The following is a 13,401-nucleotide window of genomic DNA, read 5'->3' on the forward strand; positions in this document are numbered from 1 at the left end:
AGAAATCTGTGTCCATCCAACAACAAAACTCTATGATAGTTCACAGACAAAAAAGGGTCCCTCTCTCAATAGCTGTAACAGTAGCAGACGAATACAGAGAAAAAGCTAAGTCCATACTACATAAAGCACCTGTTACAGACTGAGACTATCCAGCATAGTGAAATCTGGACAAAATTCACAAAATCACAATCTTGCAAATATTTCAAGCAGTCTGCACATTAGGGGCCCAATCACTGATTTAAGCATACAGTCTTAAAACTCTGTTAGCAGGTAATGAATATAATGTTGCCAATGAAGGATGCAGGTGATTCCTCACCTGCACTCAGGAAGCCGCGTGTGGCCGGGCTCAGGGGCGCTCTCTGAGCACCGCGGGCTTTTCGGACACTGCACTGCTGCAGGAGCTTCACACACGGTAGGTATGGCTGGGGAACTGAGCACTACAATCAACCTTGTGTTTACATTTCGAACAGCTCATTAAAATAAGTTTATTACTAGCCAAGTCTGCCAATATAAACACGGTATTCTTGTTTTTAACCAATGGGATGTACCAAGAAAAATTTATTTTAAATAAATTTGTTACCAGAAACATTCGCTGCTTTACAGTGTAACAGTTTAGAAGAAACCTTGGACACAATATAGCATTCTTCCTCCCAAAACTCCCCATGCTTATGAGTTATAAAAATACACAGATTTATTTTTTTAATATCTTTCATTATATAATACTCTACTACCCAATCTCAATCACTTTCATCTTTAAAATCCAAAGTCAGCTCCTCTGTGACACTGATACAATTCCAGTCATATTTTGTAGATCAAACACTGGCAAGAAATCATTAACTGCTTGCTGTGGAGATTGGCTCTAGCACTTTGGAGATAGCACTTTTCTTTCTTTTTAAATTAGGCAGCTTTTGTTATGGACTGCATTATTAGACAAAGAGCCAAATGCTTTGGCACTGCTCTGCCATTAGTTAGAACTCAAAATGTACTTTAAAAACCAAGTTCTAACAAGCATTTGCACACATTTCAACTGAAACTGAGACTACTAATATTTGGAGAAGTGAAGAGTTACTGAATTTTATTCCTGCACATATAAAGCAGAAGAAAACTCTGCTAACTTGATAGTGTAGGTGTATTTATATTTCTCTTAAATTGTTACAAAGATTGAACAATTAAAGGATACTAATGACACACTCTGTAACCTGATCAATAGAGATGAAATAATCGGAGTGAACATGCCTATTGTGAATACACACATACAAAATCTGCATGCATCTCATGTGGCAGTAAAAAGACCTGAAGCTGAGCAAAATGCTATTTTTCCTTTCTCAAACCAGAAGTGAAACATTTTAATCCTTAGTGTAGAATAAGTCAGAATATAAAAACACATAAAGCTGTCAGAAAAGTAGAACTATCTTTTTCCACCTAACCATACTGCTATATATAAATCCATCAGAGGGGAACAATGAACAAAAGACAATTCCATTTCCTTAAGGATCATATTTTTTAACTCTGCAGTAGATGTTCTAAAATCACAGATCAAAAACAGAATATTTATAGAAAGAGTTAGAAACTAAGAGAGAAATAACAGCACAGGAAATATGACAAACAAGGAAAGGTTATTTCTTTAAGAACAGAGAATCATCTGGCCTTCAAATTACTTAGTGGGGAATGAATTTTAGATGAGATCCTGCTAACTGCTACATTTGAATCTCTTCCCTGTACTTGCTGGCTCAAATTAACACAACAGATTGTTCTTGCTGATTCAAAATTATGTGTGGCAATAAATTCAGGAAAGCAAAACAATTTTCACATTAATTATGTAATACATAGGAAGTTCCTAAGGCTAAAATCCTGCTAAGGAATACCTTGTATCAGCCATGATGGCCTGGAGACCCTGAATTAACAGAGCCCAGCCTAGTGATCTGCTCAATTAACATTCTTGGTACAAGGCTGGCATCTATTCAGTTGATGAGATCTTTATGGACAGATGCACCTATTGAAAGAATGGGAGTCACAGCTGTATGTTCAATCCGCTTTTCATTAAGAATAAAATTCAGGGTCTTGATGGCAACGACCCATGTAGATGACCCATCTATTCATGTTCAAACTAGTGTAAATACACAGTTTACCTGTCAGCTTAAATTAAAAAAAAATAAATAAATGGTAAATTAGTTCAGTTTTGGTTTGTGGGTTTGGGTTCTAAGGCATGTGCATTCTGAGACACTTGAGCCCTCTCCTGCTAATCATCTCTCCATTTCTCAGTCCACCATGTTTGCATTCCAGCACTGTGCTCATAATTTCACTGTTGCACTGCCTAATTAACAGTTTTAAGAGCTCCTTCTTTCAAAAGCTGACACAACCATAGCAGAGCAGCCAGAATATACTCAACATTTTACACCTCCAGTGTAATGTCAAATTTCAAGCTTAACGCTAAAATCCTGAGGCCTGCACTGAAGAGTGAGACCAAGGGCAAACACCAGCACCTTTCTCTGGACAACTGCACTCGAGCAGCTCCAGCCCATGCACAGCACTGCAGGAAGAGGATGGTAAGATTTACCAGAGCTGTTCATCACCACCACACAACTCAAAAGTTGAGTTCAACATGCACTGAAGTGAAACAATTACACAAGGCAAGGAAGCAGAGGTCTGGATTAGTTTTACACAGCCTACAGTGTAGGCCTATCTGCTCTTGTTTTAGAGAAGATAGCACTTGCCAACACACCGCTACAGAATGTGTATGAAATATTATCAAAAATAACTCAGTTCATACTGTAGATAGAGCTTATATGCAAAATCATAAATGCCCAAATGTATTTGAGCACTGTTAAGCTCTCCTTAAATTTAGCTGTCAACTTGGAACTATTTGGTAGGAATGTATTTATAGAAGGGTTTCTTATGGATCAGTCAAGGTCAAATGCCATTAAGTGCTATCATCCATGTGTACATGCAGTACACATAAAAATGTCACTTCATTAAATTAGTGGGTGACACAACTGGCAGAAAAGCAAATAATAAAAATATGGTAGCTTTACAAAGTAATCTGCATGATCTAAATGTAATACTGGAAACAGGTTTTCATAACCATTAATGCACTGTTACATGCCCAAAAAGAGCAAGACTGTACCATAGAAAGCTATTGTCACCAAAGTGACAATATCAAAATTATTTATCTTAGCATAGGCAACCTAACAACAAGCTTTCAACAAGATACAATGAGAGAATGAGCACTCAGCCAACGCCTCAATGAGGTTGCAATAACCACTTCCTTTGTGGATGTCTTTGCAGACACCTATCATGGCACCAAGTACACAGTTCTAGCATTCCTCTTTTCATCTCTTTATCAGACCAAAACCAGAAGAACCCCACCAAGTGCTGGCTGTGCATCTCATCTATGCTAATGAGTAGAAAGTCCTTCATGATTATTTTTTTATTTAGAAGAAAAAGGGTGGTAATAACCATGCCACACATTTCGGTTGGTTGGCTGTTTCCTGGGACGTTTTATTTTGTCCTCATAACTGCCTGTGAGAACAAACTAAATGCAGAGTTCTCCATCTCATAATGCCTCTGAACTGAGAATGCATAGGTCTTTTTTGAAGATACGCTTTAATCAAACACAAAAAATTATGCTCAACACAGGCATTAATAACTGTTAAGGCACACAATATAGCAATAATCCCATTAGAAAATCTAATAGTCTCTCTTGAGCCCCGAAGGGGGATGGGAGGAACATAATCAATGTATTTGGCTTCATAGATTCTCCTGCTGAAGAAACAGATGGATGTGGTCAGCCACTCTGCGGTCAGGAAGGTACGCAAAGAAAGTCTCTTCATTTAGAGCCACTGAATAAAACATCTCTTGATGACAGTGGAATTGCTATCTAGAGAAAGACAGCTTATTACCTCAGCTTCTCACGCCTTTCAAATTTACACCATGTGTTATAGATCAACAGCTACTTTTTCGCTTTTTACGGCTTCCCAAAAATAAAGCATGCACACAAAATACAGAATAGCAGCTGTTTATGACTTTTTACACTGTAAGGAAATGAATTCCATTTTGAATTCCATTCCACATTTTTAGTTTTGGTTATGTTATTTTTGGAGGATGGAATAGTGGCATTCCAGCTAGTCTTTTTAAGATGCTTTCCCTGACTCTCAGTTCATGTTGCTGTATTTCTACTTTTAACTGAAAACACATTTCAATTTTTGATAATTTACAGTGCAAGGGAGCTGTTTAGTAAACAAGTAAATTTTTCAATATGAATATGCTTTCATACTCAGACTATTTAGCAGCACACCAATGCAAAATTAATGTCAAATTGCATAAAGCAACAATACCAGAGACCAAAAGAAAGTGCTTTGACAGGAAATCTGTTGCAAATTTCCTTAATAAGAGTAATAAAAAGTCCATTATTTCATACACAGATATGTAGACTGCACAAGCTAGGAAATTTGATTGATTAGCATTATATTTCACTTGCTGCTAGTTTTTTAAACAATACTCACAGACAGAGTGTAGAGAACAGTGATGACTTTTACTGTAGAAAAAAAAAGCATTTATAATCCAGCTAACACTTTCCCATGGTTTGCTTTCTCAATGTATTACATGAAGCAGTCTACATTGCTAGCATACAAAACAAAAAAAAATCAAGTTCTAAGCAGCCCAATCTCAATTTTGTAGCTAGGATTTCTCTTCAGAAACATAAACATATTTTAGTGTATTCCATCTTTGTCCAAGACATGGGAGGTGAGAAAATAAAAGAATCATGCTGTTGAGTACAAAAGCAGAGTGTGAAAAAGCCTACTGGGGTTAAGTATTAACCTGATGCATTTTTCAGAACGACTGTACTATTTTTAACTGCTCTTTTTTGGCCACAGGTCAAAGTTTTCCAAGCAAAATACCAAAGTGAAAATGCTGGGAGCGAAGCCCAGAGGCAGCTCTCTCTGCTTTGGCCTAGGCAAAAACTTATCTGAATCCAGTCAGATATGTAGCACTGTTTCCCACCCCCCTCCATTGACTATGGCTGTCATTATGCCTCTGAACATGTATAAGAGGAGTAACACAGCACCACAGCCTCGGGAAGAACATTTTTCAGATGTTATAGGAAATTCCTATATTCTCCACACAGCACAGGCATACATTCTGTTCAGTCAGTTCCTGTATTTTTGGCCAAACAGGACTGAGTCATTTGAAAGCACAAAAAAAGACACAGTGTAAGTGCCCTGAGCAACTGTTGGAAGGACTGGGATTTATTACCCCTTTTTCTGCTCCTCATAACTGGGACACATTGGAAATCTTAGGGCAGACTGGAAATATACGATCTGAAGACCCTAAAGTTCAGTTAAAATACTAATAATTATAGTACTGATAACAATAATGGTAATAATCTGTCTCTTGGCTGCCTTTCTAGAGTTCAGATGGTTAAATGAGAAAATCTAAATTTTCACACTTCTTCACAAGGGCATAGATTTCTCTCTAAGGTAAATTGTATTTCATGCACTCACACGGAAAAATGCTATTTGAAACAGGACACAGACGAATCAATTTGCCCCATTGAAAAATAAACGTGAAGGGTCACTGGACCCTCCAGTTACATTTCTCCCTTAGGCGTGTCCCGTTTTCCTGAATTATTTCCACATCACACAGCAACCTCAGCTTCACCAGGGGACGTTTCAGAGTGGGTGAGCGATGGGTGCCCGGCAGCGCACACAAAGGCAGGTACTTTGGGGACGGACACGCTGTGATTCCCAGACGCGAAAGCGAACGGTGTGAACGATGCTGGGAGGGAAAGCAAGGGGTTTTCCTCTCCCTGGAGCAGACCTCGCCAAGGACGTTTCTCGCTTTCCCCCAAATAAGATGTAGCTAATCGGGGAGCGCTCGCTCTCCTCTCACAGCGCCGTGCCCGTCCCCTCGCTCAACACAGTCCTGGGGGCGAGGGCCGCTCCCGCCACCTCCCCGCTGCCAGTGGCCCGGCCGGGGGCGTGGAGACGATCTTTCGTCCTCCCCCAGGAAAACACTTTCAGGACGCGGGAGCCCTTTCCTTCCTTCCCGTTCCCTCCCGCCCGCCTGAGGCGAGGGCAGCGCTCCCTTTGTTCCCCCGCCGAGCGCTTCCCCCAGGCGCGGCCGTCCCTTACCAGCAGGCTCTCCACGTTGACCGGGGAACGCGGGTCGCGGATCATGGACTCCAGCTTCCTCTGGCGGCCCTCGAGCATCCCCGCCGCCGGCTCCAGCGCCTCGGCCGCCAGGGGAGCCGCCGACATCTTCCCCGCCGGCTGCTGGCTCATCCTCCGGCCCGCCTAGTGCCGGGCCCGCGGAGGGCACTGCGCGGGGCCGCCCGGCGGGCCTAGCGCGGCGGCGAGCCCGGGAAGGGCGGGGGCGGCGAGGCGGGAGCGGAGGGGAGCGCCGCCGGTGGCCGCCGCCCGGGCATGAAGGGCGAGGGAAAACGGCCGCTGCTCCGCCGGGCGCGGGAGAGGGAGGGGAAAGAGCTGGAAGGGAGGGACGGAGCGCTTCCCGCCGTGCCCCCGCCTCTCCCCGCTCAGGGCGTCCCTCGGCGGCCGCCGCCTCACTGCCCGCTCCGCCGGGACATCGCTCCGAGGGCGGGGGGAGGCGGGGAGCGAAAGGGGAGCGGCTCCCTCTGCAGCGCTCGCCGGCTGCTGGGGCGGGAGCCGCGGTCCCCGCCAGCCTCGCTTTCCCTCGCCGCTCTCCGCGTTCCGCCCACCCCCGGCTCGGCGCGGCCTCCCGCTCCCCGGCGCCGCTGAGGCCGCCTCCCCTACCCACAAGGCCCCGCTGCGAGCGGCGCATTGTTCAGCGCTCGATCAGCGCCCGGCTACAGCCCTGAGCTCGGCGGGGCCGTGCCGGGCCTGGACAAGGCAGCCGCTCAGAGAAAAGGCTGTGTGCGTTTTGGCACATGAGACCTCACCCTGCCCACATGGCGTCAAGCACACAGGAAGAAAAGCGAAAAATGTTTGAGAAGGTGGGAGAGCAGTGCTTCCGACAGAGTAGCAGTGCTTACAGCATGAATCAGAGATTCATGGAATGTTTTCGGTTGGAAAGGACCTTAAATATCATCTAATTCCAAGTCCCGTGCCATGGGCAGTGACACCTTTCACTCGGCCAGATTGCTCAGGGCTCCATCCAACCTGGCCCTTCCATGTCAGGGATGGGGCATCCACAATTTCCCTGGGCAACGTATTCCAGTGCCTCACTGCCCTCATGGTAAAGATTTTTTTTCCCCCCATATCTAATCTAAACCTACACTCCTTGAATTTGAAACTGTTCCCCGTTGTTTTGTTGCTACATGGTCTTGTCAATAGTCTTGCCCTATCTTTTCTATAAATTCTCTTCAGGTATTGAAAGGCCACAATAAGGTCACTGCAAAGCTTTCTCTTTTCCAGGCTGAGCAATCCAAATTCTTTCATAGAAGAGGTACTCCATCCCTCTCCTGTGTGTATATCCTACATGTAGGAGATGGAGGAAGAAGAACTAGGCAGTGAGGAGCTGTGCTGGGGAAGGTGCAGGCCACCCTCATGCCCCCTGAGGAAGATGAGCCTCCACACTGTGCTGGAGATGGGTGCAGCCACCTTATCACGCTTGGTGGGCACTTTGAGGGGACAGGCAAGAAGAGGCTACAGCAGGGAGGGTGTCACTGATGCCTGAGCTGTGGCTGCAGGGATGGAGGTGGGGAGTTGGATGGTAGGGATGCTCCATGGAATGGCATGTGAGGTTGTGGCCAAACTATGGTTCCAGAAGCCCTGAGATGTGGCTGCTGGGCAGATGTTCTAGGGCAGAACAACAGAGACTGTGGAGGTGTCATTTGCTCAGGTGGAGGGACCTCAGGGAGGAAAGGTTAACATTTTATTGTGTTGACTTTCAGCTGACAGCTGGCTGGCAGTGAGCTGATGTCAGAAAAGTGGCTCAATATTTTAACTTTAAAGGAAGAGGAGAGAGAGTCAGAGAAGTAAATATGTTAGTCACTTGTATGGCTTTGAGCGAGATCACACTCACTGATATTCTGAGTCAGGGCCCTGGTGCTAAACAACTCCCAGCTAGAGGGAAGGTCTGCTCTGAATATCCACCCAAACCCCATAACTGGATTCTTTTACAGTCCACTGAGTCAAAATCTTCAAGCCTGACAGAAACATCCATACACAAGAACATTTTGAAAAGTCAATATGGGCGTTATCACTCACACTTTACAATGAAACACATTGAGTTTGTGAGTTTTCTGAAGGAATTGGTGAAATCTGTTTGGGAGAGGCACTGGTTATTTATATCTTAGGACTACTTCATCTTCAAAACAGATTAGGATCTGCTTAACTGCAGCACCACCAAAAAAAACTCACATATTCTTCTTGAACATTTTACTTTGCTAGGAGATAAAAGAAGTAAGTGTGAGAATGAGTTGGGTTGCTACTAGGATTATATGTGGGTACTAGCCAGATCATGAAGTTACACAGCCTTGCAAAACAACAGTTCAAAACTCTAAATTACCTAAAATAAACATGATTTCTTCACTTGCAGCATATACATTGGCTAATTTTTAGAAGTGGGACAACAAACATGTTTTGTTTTTTTTAAAGGATTTAAAATAGATTTGGACAACAGACCAAACATGAGGAGTGTGTCTCTAGTGATCAATAAGGAGCTTGTGCTAAGTTCTGTTACTGTGAACAACAACTTTGGGGGTGATTTCAAGGAGCTCAGAGTTGGGCACCAGGTTATGTGATGATGTGAGCTCTTAGTTTCCTCTTGGCTCTAGGCAAGGTGCTTCTTTTTTCTTCAGTTTTTCTTATCTATAAGCTTTGTAAAAACTGATCTTTAGCTTAGGTGATTTAATGGCATTGTTCAGGGTGCTATCTAAACAAAGGTAACAAAGAAAATCTTAAATAAGCATAACATCCCTTTATACATAGGAAAAAAAGTGTGATTGTGACTTCAAAAGTAAGTGTGTAGAAATAGTACCTTCTTGAAATTCTTGCCCAACAGATCTATTCTTCCACCCTTCAGGATATATCTGTTTACTGACTAAACAAGTTTTACTCTGTTACAGGGACAAATTGACAACAGTAGTCAGCTGAATTCCTTTGTACAGCACGAATCCTCAACAAAATCATCAGCAGAAGATTTATTGCTGGTTATAAGTGACTAAGTAACAAAAACAGAAAGTCAGATCTTTCTCTCAGCGTTTGGAAAAAACACTGTTTTAACATGATCTAGAGGAAAATTAGCACCACCTTCTGTGGTCTTTTTACAGTTCTACCTTTTCTGCCTTCAGTGGTGTAAATCTCTCAGTGGTGTAAATCCTGCAATGACCATCTAAGGAAGAACTCTTCCTACTCACTCTGTGTATGCTAGTTTTGAAGTCCCATGCAGTGAATTGTCAAATGCTATTTACTATGTTTTGTAAGGCAAAGTCCAAGCCTTCGAGTGTGCCTACTGTAGCTTTAAGCCTAGGAGTCTGCAGTTGGATCCTTCATCTCTCTGTTTGCTCCCTGAAATGCTGCTGAACTCTTCAGATATCTAAAGTCCAAATATGTTTTAAGTGTCCCAAGGCAGTAGGGAATTTGCTGTTGACCATTTTCACAACTAGCTACATTTATAGGTACAGATTTGTGAGAAGTTGGTATGTGGGGCTTATTGCTTAAAAGCAATCCGCTTCAGGTTGTTCCTTTAGGCCCCAAGCCTATTCAGGGAGAAGAGGGATTTGGCTTTGGACTTCAGGCATGCTTTCACTACTATTGCAAAAGGAGACAAACTACCCATGTGTGCATCTATTTTAAGAGAAGGGGCTGTGCTTTTAGCACTTGCTACTGGCTAAGTAAGGCTTTTGCAAATCCTCTTTTCAGGCTCCCAATCTGCAAATATTTGAAGAACATAAGAGCACTACTGACAGGGGAGTTGATTCTCCTAACAGCTAGGTTCTCTAAAATTTAGGTTTAGCATCTCGTGGATCTGGTCCATTTTTGTGTTTTGCATACGTTAGAACAGATAGAAGAGCTAAGTGAGTTGCCAGAGATATCATGGACTATCTTTATCCAGTGACATGAATCAACTCTAACCCAAATGAGAACCAAATTGTGACAACAGAGTAAGAAGGACAAAACACCTGTCAATAGTCCAAGAAATACAGTCTTTGAAAGCTGCCAAAAGTAAACCATGTCAGACTGCTACAGGCAAAGGTGCATAACTATCATCACTCGATTAGGACGCTGCACTGACGTGGATCAGTGTTGTTGTGATGGAAATAGGACAAGTAATTTTTTAGATAATGAGGTCTTGAGACTTTGGAGGGCGTAGCTAAAGATCATCATTCTACTTCCAGAAAATAATGTAGATTTATATCATTAGTACAGGGCTTTCTTTACTTTTATATTAATAAGTATGAATTAGGAGTGAAAAGGAATAAAAGTTTATTGTGGGTTTTGTTTGTTTGTTTGCTTTAATTTTCCTTTCTCACATGCTAGTGTTCAGTCTGTCTGAGGGTTAATAAATTATTTTTTCTGGATTAAAAAGAAACTTCTTCATTTTAGGTTAATGTAAGCAGACAGGAAGACAGGTACACAATGTATGTATATAGGAGTTATGTTTTTGAAGGACTTGCAAAGTCAGCCACAATCTTCATCTTTGATATAATGATTCCAGTGTTGTCTTGGGACAAATAGTACAGTTATGTAAAGTCCACAGGAAAAAAAAAAACCAACATTGTTTAACATTCTTTCATTTAATTCATCTCTTGCATTGTAACTAGCGGCTTTAAATACAAGCAGCTTTTTAAACCCCATGCATTTTCAAACCAGCCTCAGTAAGACTGACACTACCACATCAATTACCAGCACAGGCCAGCTATAAAATTACAAAACCACTCAGCCATCTGTATAATTAAGTGCAAACCAAAGTAATCAAGCAAATGCTAAAGAAAATGTCTTCATCTGGTAAGCTTAGTAGGTAAAGGCCTATATCTACTGTTCTGCTTGGAAAGGCATGTACCTTTGTCTCTGAAGGTGTGCCAGGTAGCTGCTTCCCATTTTTTCAAACAGCATATATAGCTGATAAATACAGAATTATTAGTTGGTATTGTCTGTTGCTGTGTTAAAGTCAGTATCTTAAGCACAAATACCAGAGAATCAAGAAAAGGAGGTGTGAATCAAAAGCGGCTGTCTAATGCCTGGGTGTGTCTGATAACACAGGACTTGGTCTCTGCCTGGTTCTTAATTGCTTACATAATTCTCCCCAGTTAAATAACATTGCTTTTGTTAATAAGGTAGTTTCATATATATATGATAAAGTAGTTTCTTGGATGCATTGGGAAGACAGAAGTGAAGCTGTAAATCTAGGTTAATTGAAATACTTACGTGATGGTGATGTGCCAGATTCTCTCCTGTAAGTCCCAGGAGGAAACTTGCAGTAAGTGTAGCTTGGAGACTAAGAACAAAGTGTCCTCGAGTTTTCCTTTGCTGCTTTGTGTATTTAGGTGAAGCTTAGGGCTCTGTGGCCCTTAGGTGTAAATCACAGGAGTTGGAGACACTGCTGTGATTTATGAAATCCTTGCTGTTATGCTGTCAGTAGGCTGTTTATACCTCACAGTATCTTGGAGCAGAGGAGGGTTTCTGCTGCTCTTCTTTCTGCTGTGAGCATTATCTCCAGCACTTCCTTTACATGACCCATCATAAAGGTTGAAATATTGGAAATATGCAGGAGTAAAACGCTTCTGATCCTTTGGAAGTGCTGGCCAGAGCTTCTCAAAGCTATCTCTGCCTCTTTTTAATTTGACAAGGGGACTAGAGGTTGATTCAGACCTGTCACTTGCATGCCTGTAACAATCTCTTCCAGTGAACACATACCTGTAAGAACAAAAGCATTTCTGATAGTTTATTCTGTATTTAGGATCAAACATTTAAACATTAGATACTGAATAGGATTTATGAGAAATGTGGCCAAAGGCCCATGTTTTCCTAGATGAGACATAATCTGAACCAGCATGTTCACCCTGATCTGATCCAGAATCCATCAGCAGAACAAGAACCCATGTACGTGTTGTCTTTTCTCCATCCTGTGGCAATTCATGTTGCACAGTACACCTCCAAATAAACTTCCTAGACACTATCTTGCAGGGTGGTGTGTGGTTTTGCAGAAAATTGCATTAATAAGAAATGGAATGCCAGGAAAAAAAGGCTCTGTAGCCTTTTGATGAGAACACTCAGCAGGATTGAGGCAGAGAGGTACGTAGCAAACTTAGTGACCTGCACAGTTATACAGCTATTGAGTATTTTTTTCAGTTGTCATCTTGGATTTTGGTGTGAGAACCACTGGAGGCACCAAATCAATCCTTCTTTTGATCTGGCCTTTTGACATAAGTATGCAGGAACTGGCTTGGAAAATGACAGTAAAACCTCAGGCACTGAATGCTCCTGGCAATTAGGGGGAAATGCCAGTAGAAGATGACTTGGATAGAGCAAGCTAAAAAAAGATGATTAGTGTAGAGTTTCTGTGTGCATCTCTGAATACCCACATTATGTGTTTCTGCATTAGCACTGTCATTCCTGTGATCTGCTTTTCATCAAGACTTAGCTACTATTAATTGTGGGGAAACGAAGCCAGTCCAGCTGATAACGGGGTGTAAATAACTACAGCTGCTGTGCCTGCTCTCAGGGAAGTTGCAGGGGCTGTTAGATATGAATAAGAACAGTTGTGAGTGCATGAGTGAAAACACAGCTTTGCATATAAGGAAATATTTGCATATAATTATATGCACTTTGAGAAATGACATGACTTTGCATTTAAATAGCATCAGAGTCAAGGAGGAGGGAAGGGAGGGGAAGGGGGAAGGGAGGAAGGGAGGGAGGATATTGCTTGGAAAAAGTATTACTTTTCTATCTATCCTTTTGTCCAACATGAACAGTATGTTTAACTACTGTTATTTCTAGACTTGACTGTCAAATAATAAATGGGATTACTTTGTGAAGAGGCTGACATAGAGATGATCTCAGTTTTGCCTTAGTTTTTGGTGATGGGGGACAATATTAAAATGAAACACTACACATGGATAAGAAAAACATATCTTGTAATACTTTAATTTTCCATGTTTATGGATAAGAAAAAAATAAGGTATTACAGGAGGTAATTGCAACCAATTTGGAAGAAAACTTGGAAGATTTTGATGTGAGAAAGCTGAAGTTAGTGAGATTTATTAGAAGACATTTTCATGTACAATTTTTATAGGAGAGTAAAACATTCTGAGGGATATCATGCTGTTGCCAAATTAAAAAGAACCCACTTCATGTAGGATAGCAATGCCTTATGGGGTGAAATAGGGAGGTAGGTATTAGATGAATCCTTGAAGATTTGGATTGGTAGGAACTACAAGGACCAGTCCCTGTCCATCTTGTTTAACTTTTTGAAATTGGA

The 13,401-nt window shown here is 42.1% G+C and overlaps 1 protein-coding gene across 3 annotated transcripts in view; it reads right to left on the reverse strand.

Annotated features, from left to right (window-relative positions):
• ROCK2 (Rho associated coiled-coil containing protein kinase 2) overlaps window positions 1–6,349 on the reverse strand; it is a 104,419-nt gene extending 98,070 nt beyond the window's left edge. Inside the window, exon 1 of one of the 3 annotated variants that reach the window (XM_053972192.1) lies at window positions 6,132–6,347. In XM_053972192.1, the coding sequence (XP_053828167.1) occupies window positions 6,132–6,281 (150 nt within the window). In that variant the 5' untranslated portion in view covers window positions 6,282–6,347. Of the gene's footprint in view, window positions 1–6,131 lie in introns of all 3 variants that reach the window. The other 2 variants (XM_053972193.1, XM_053972195.1) reach the window with 2 other exon arrangements.
• Between the last annotated feature and the right edge of the window lie 7,052 nt (window positions 6,350–13,401).

This window comes from Vidua macroura, chromosome 3, assembly GCF_024509145.1.
Source record: "Vidua macroura isolate BioBank_ID:100142 chromosome 3, ASM2450914v1, whole genome shotgun sequence".
NCBI classification, from domain to species: domain Eukaryota; kingdom Metazoa; phylum Chordata; class Aves; order Passeriformes; family Viduidae; genus Vidua; species Vidua macroura.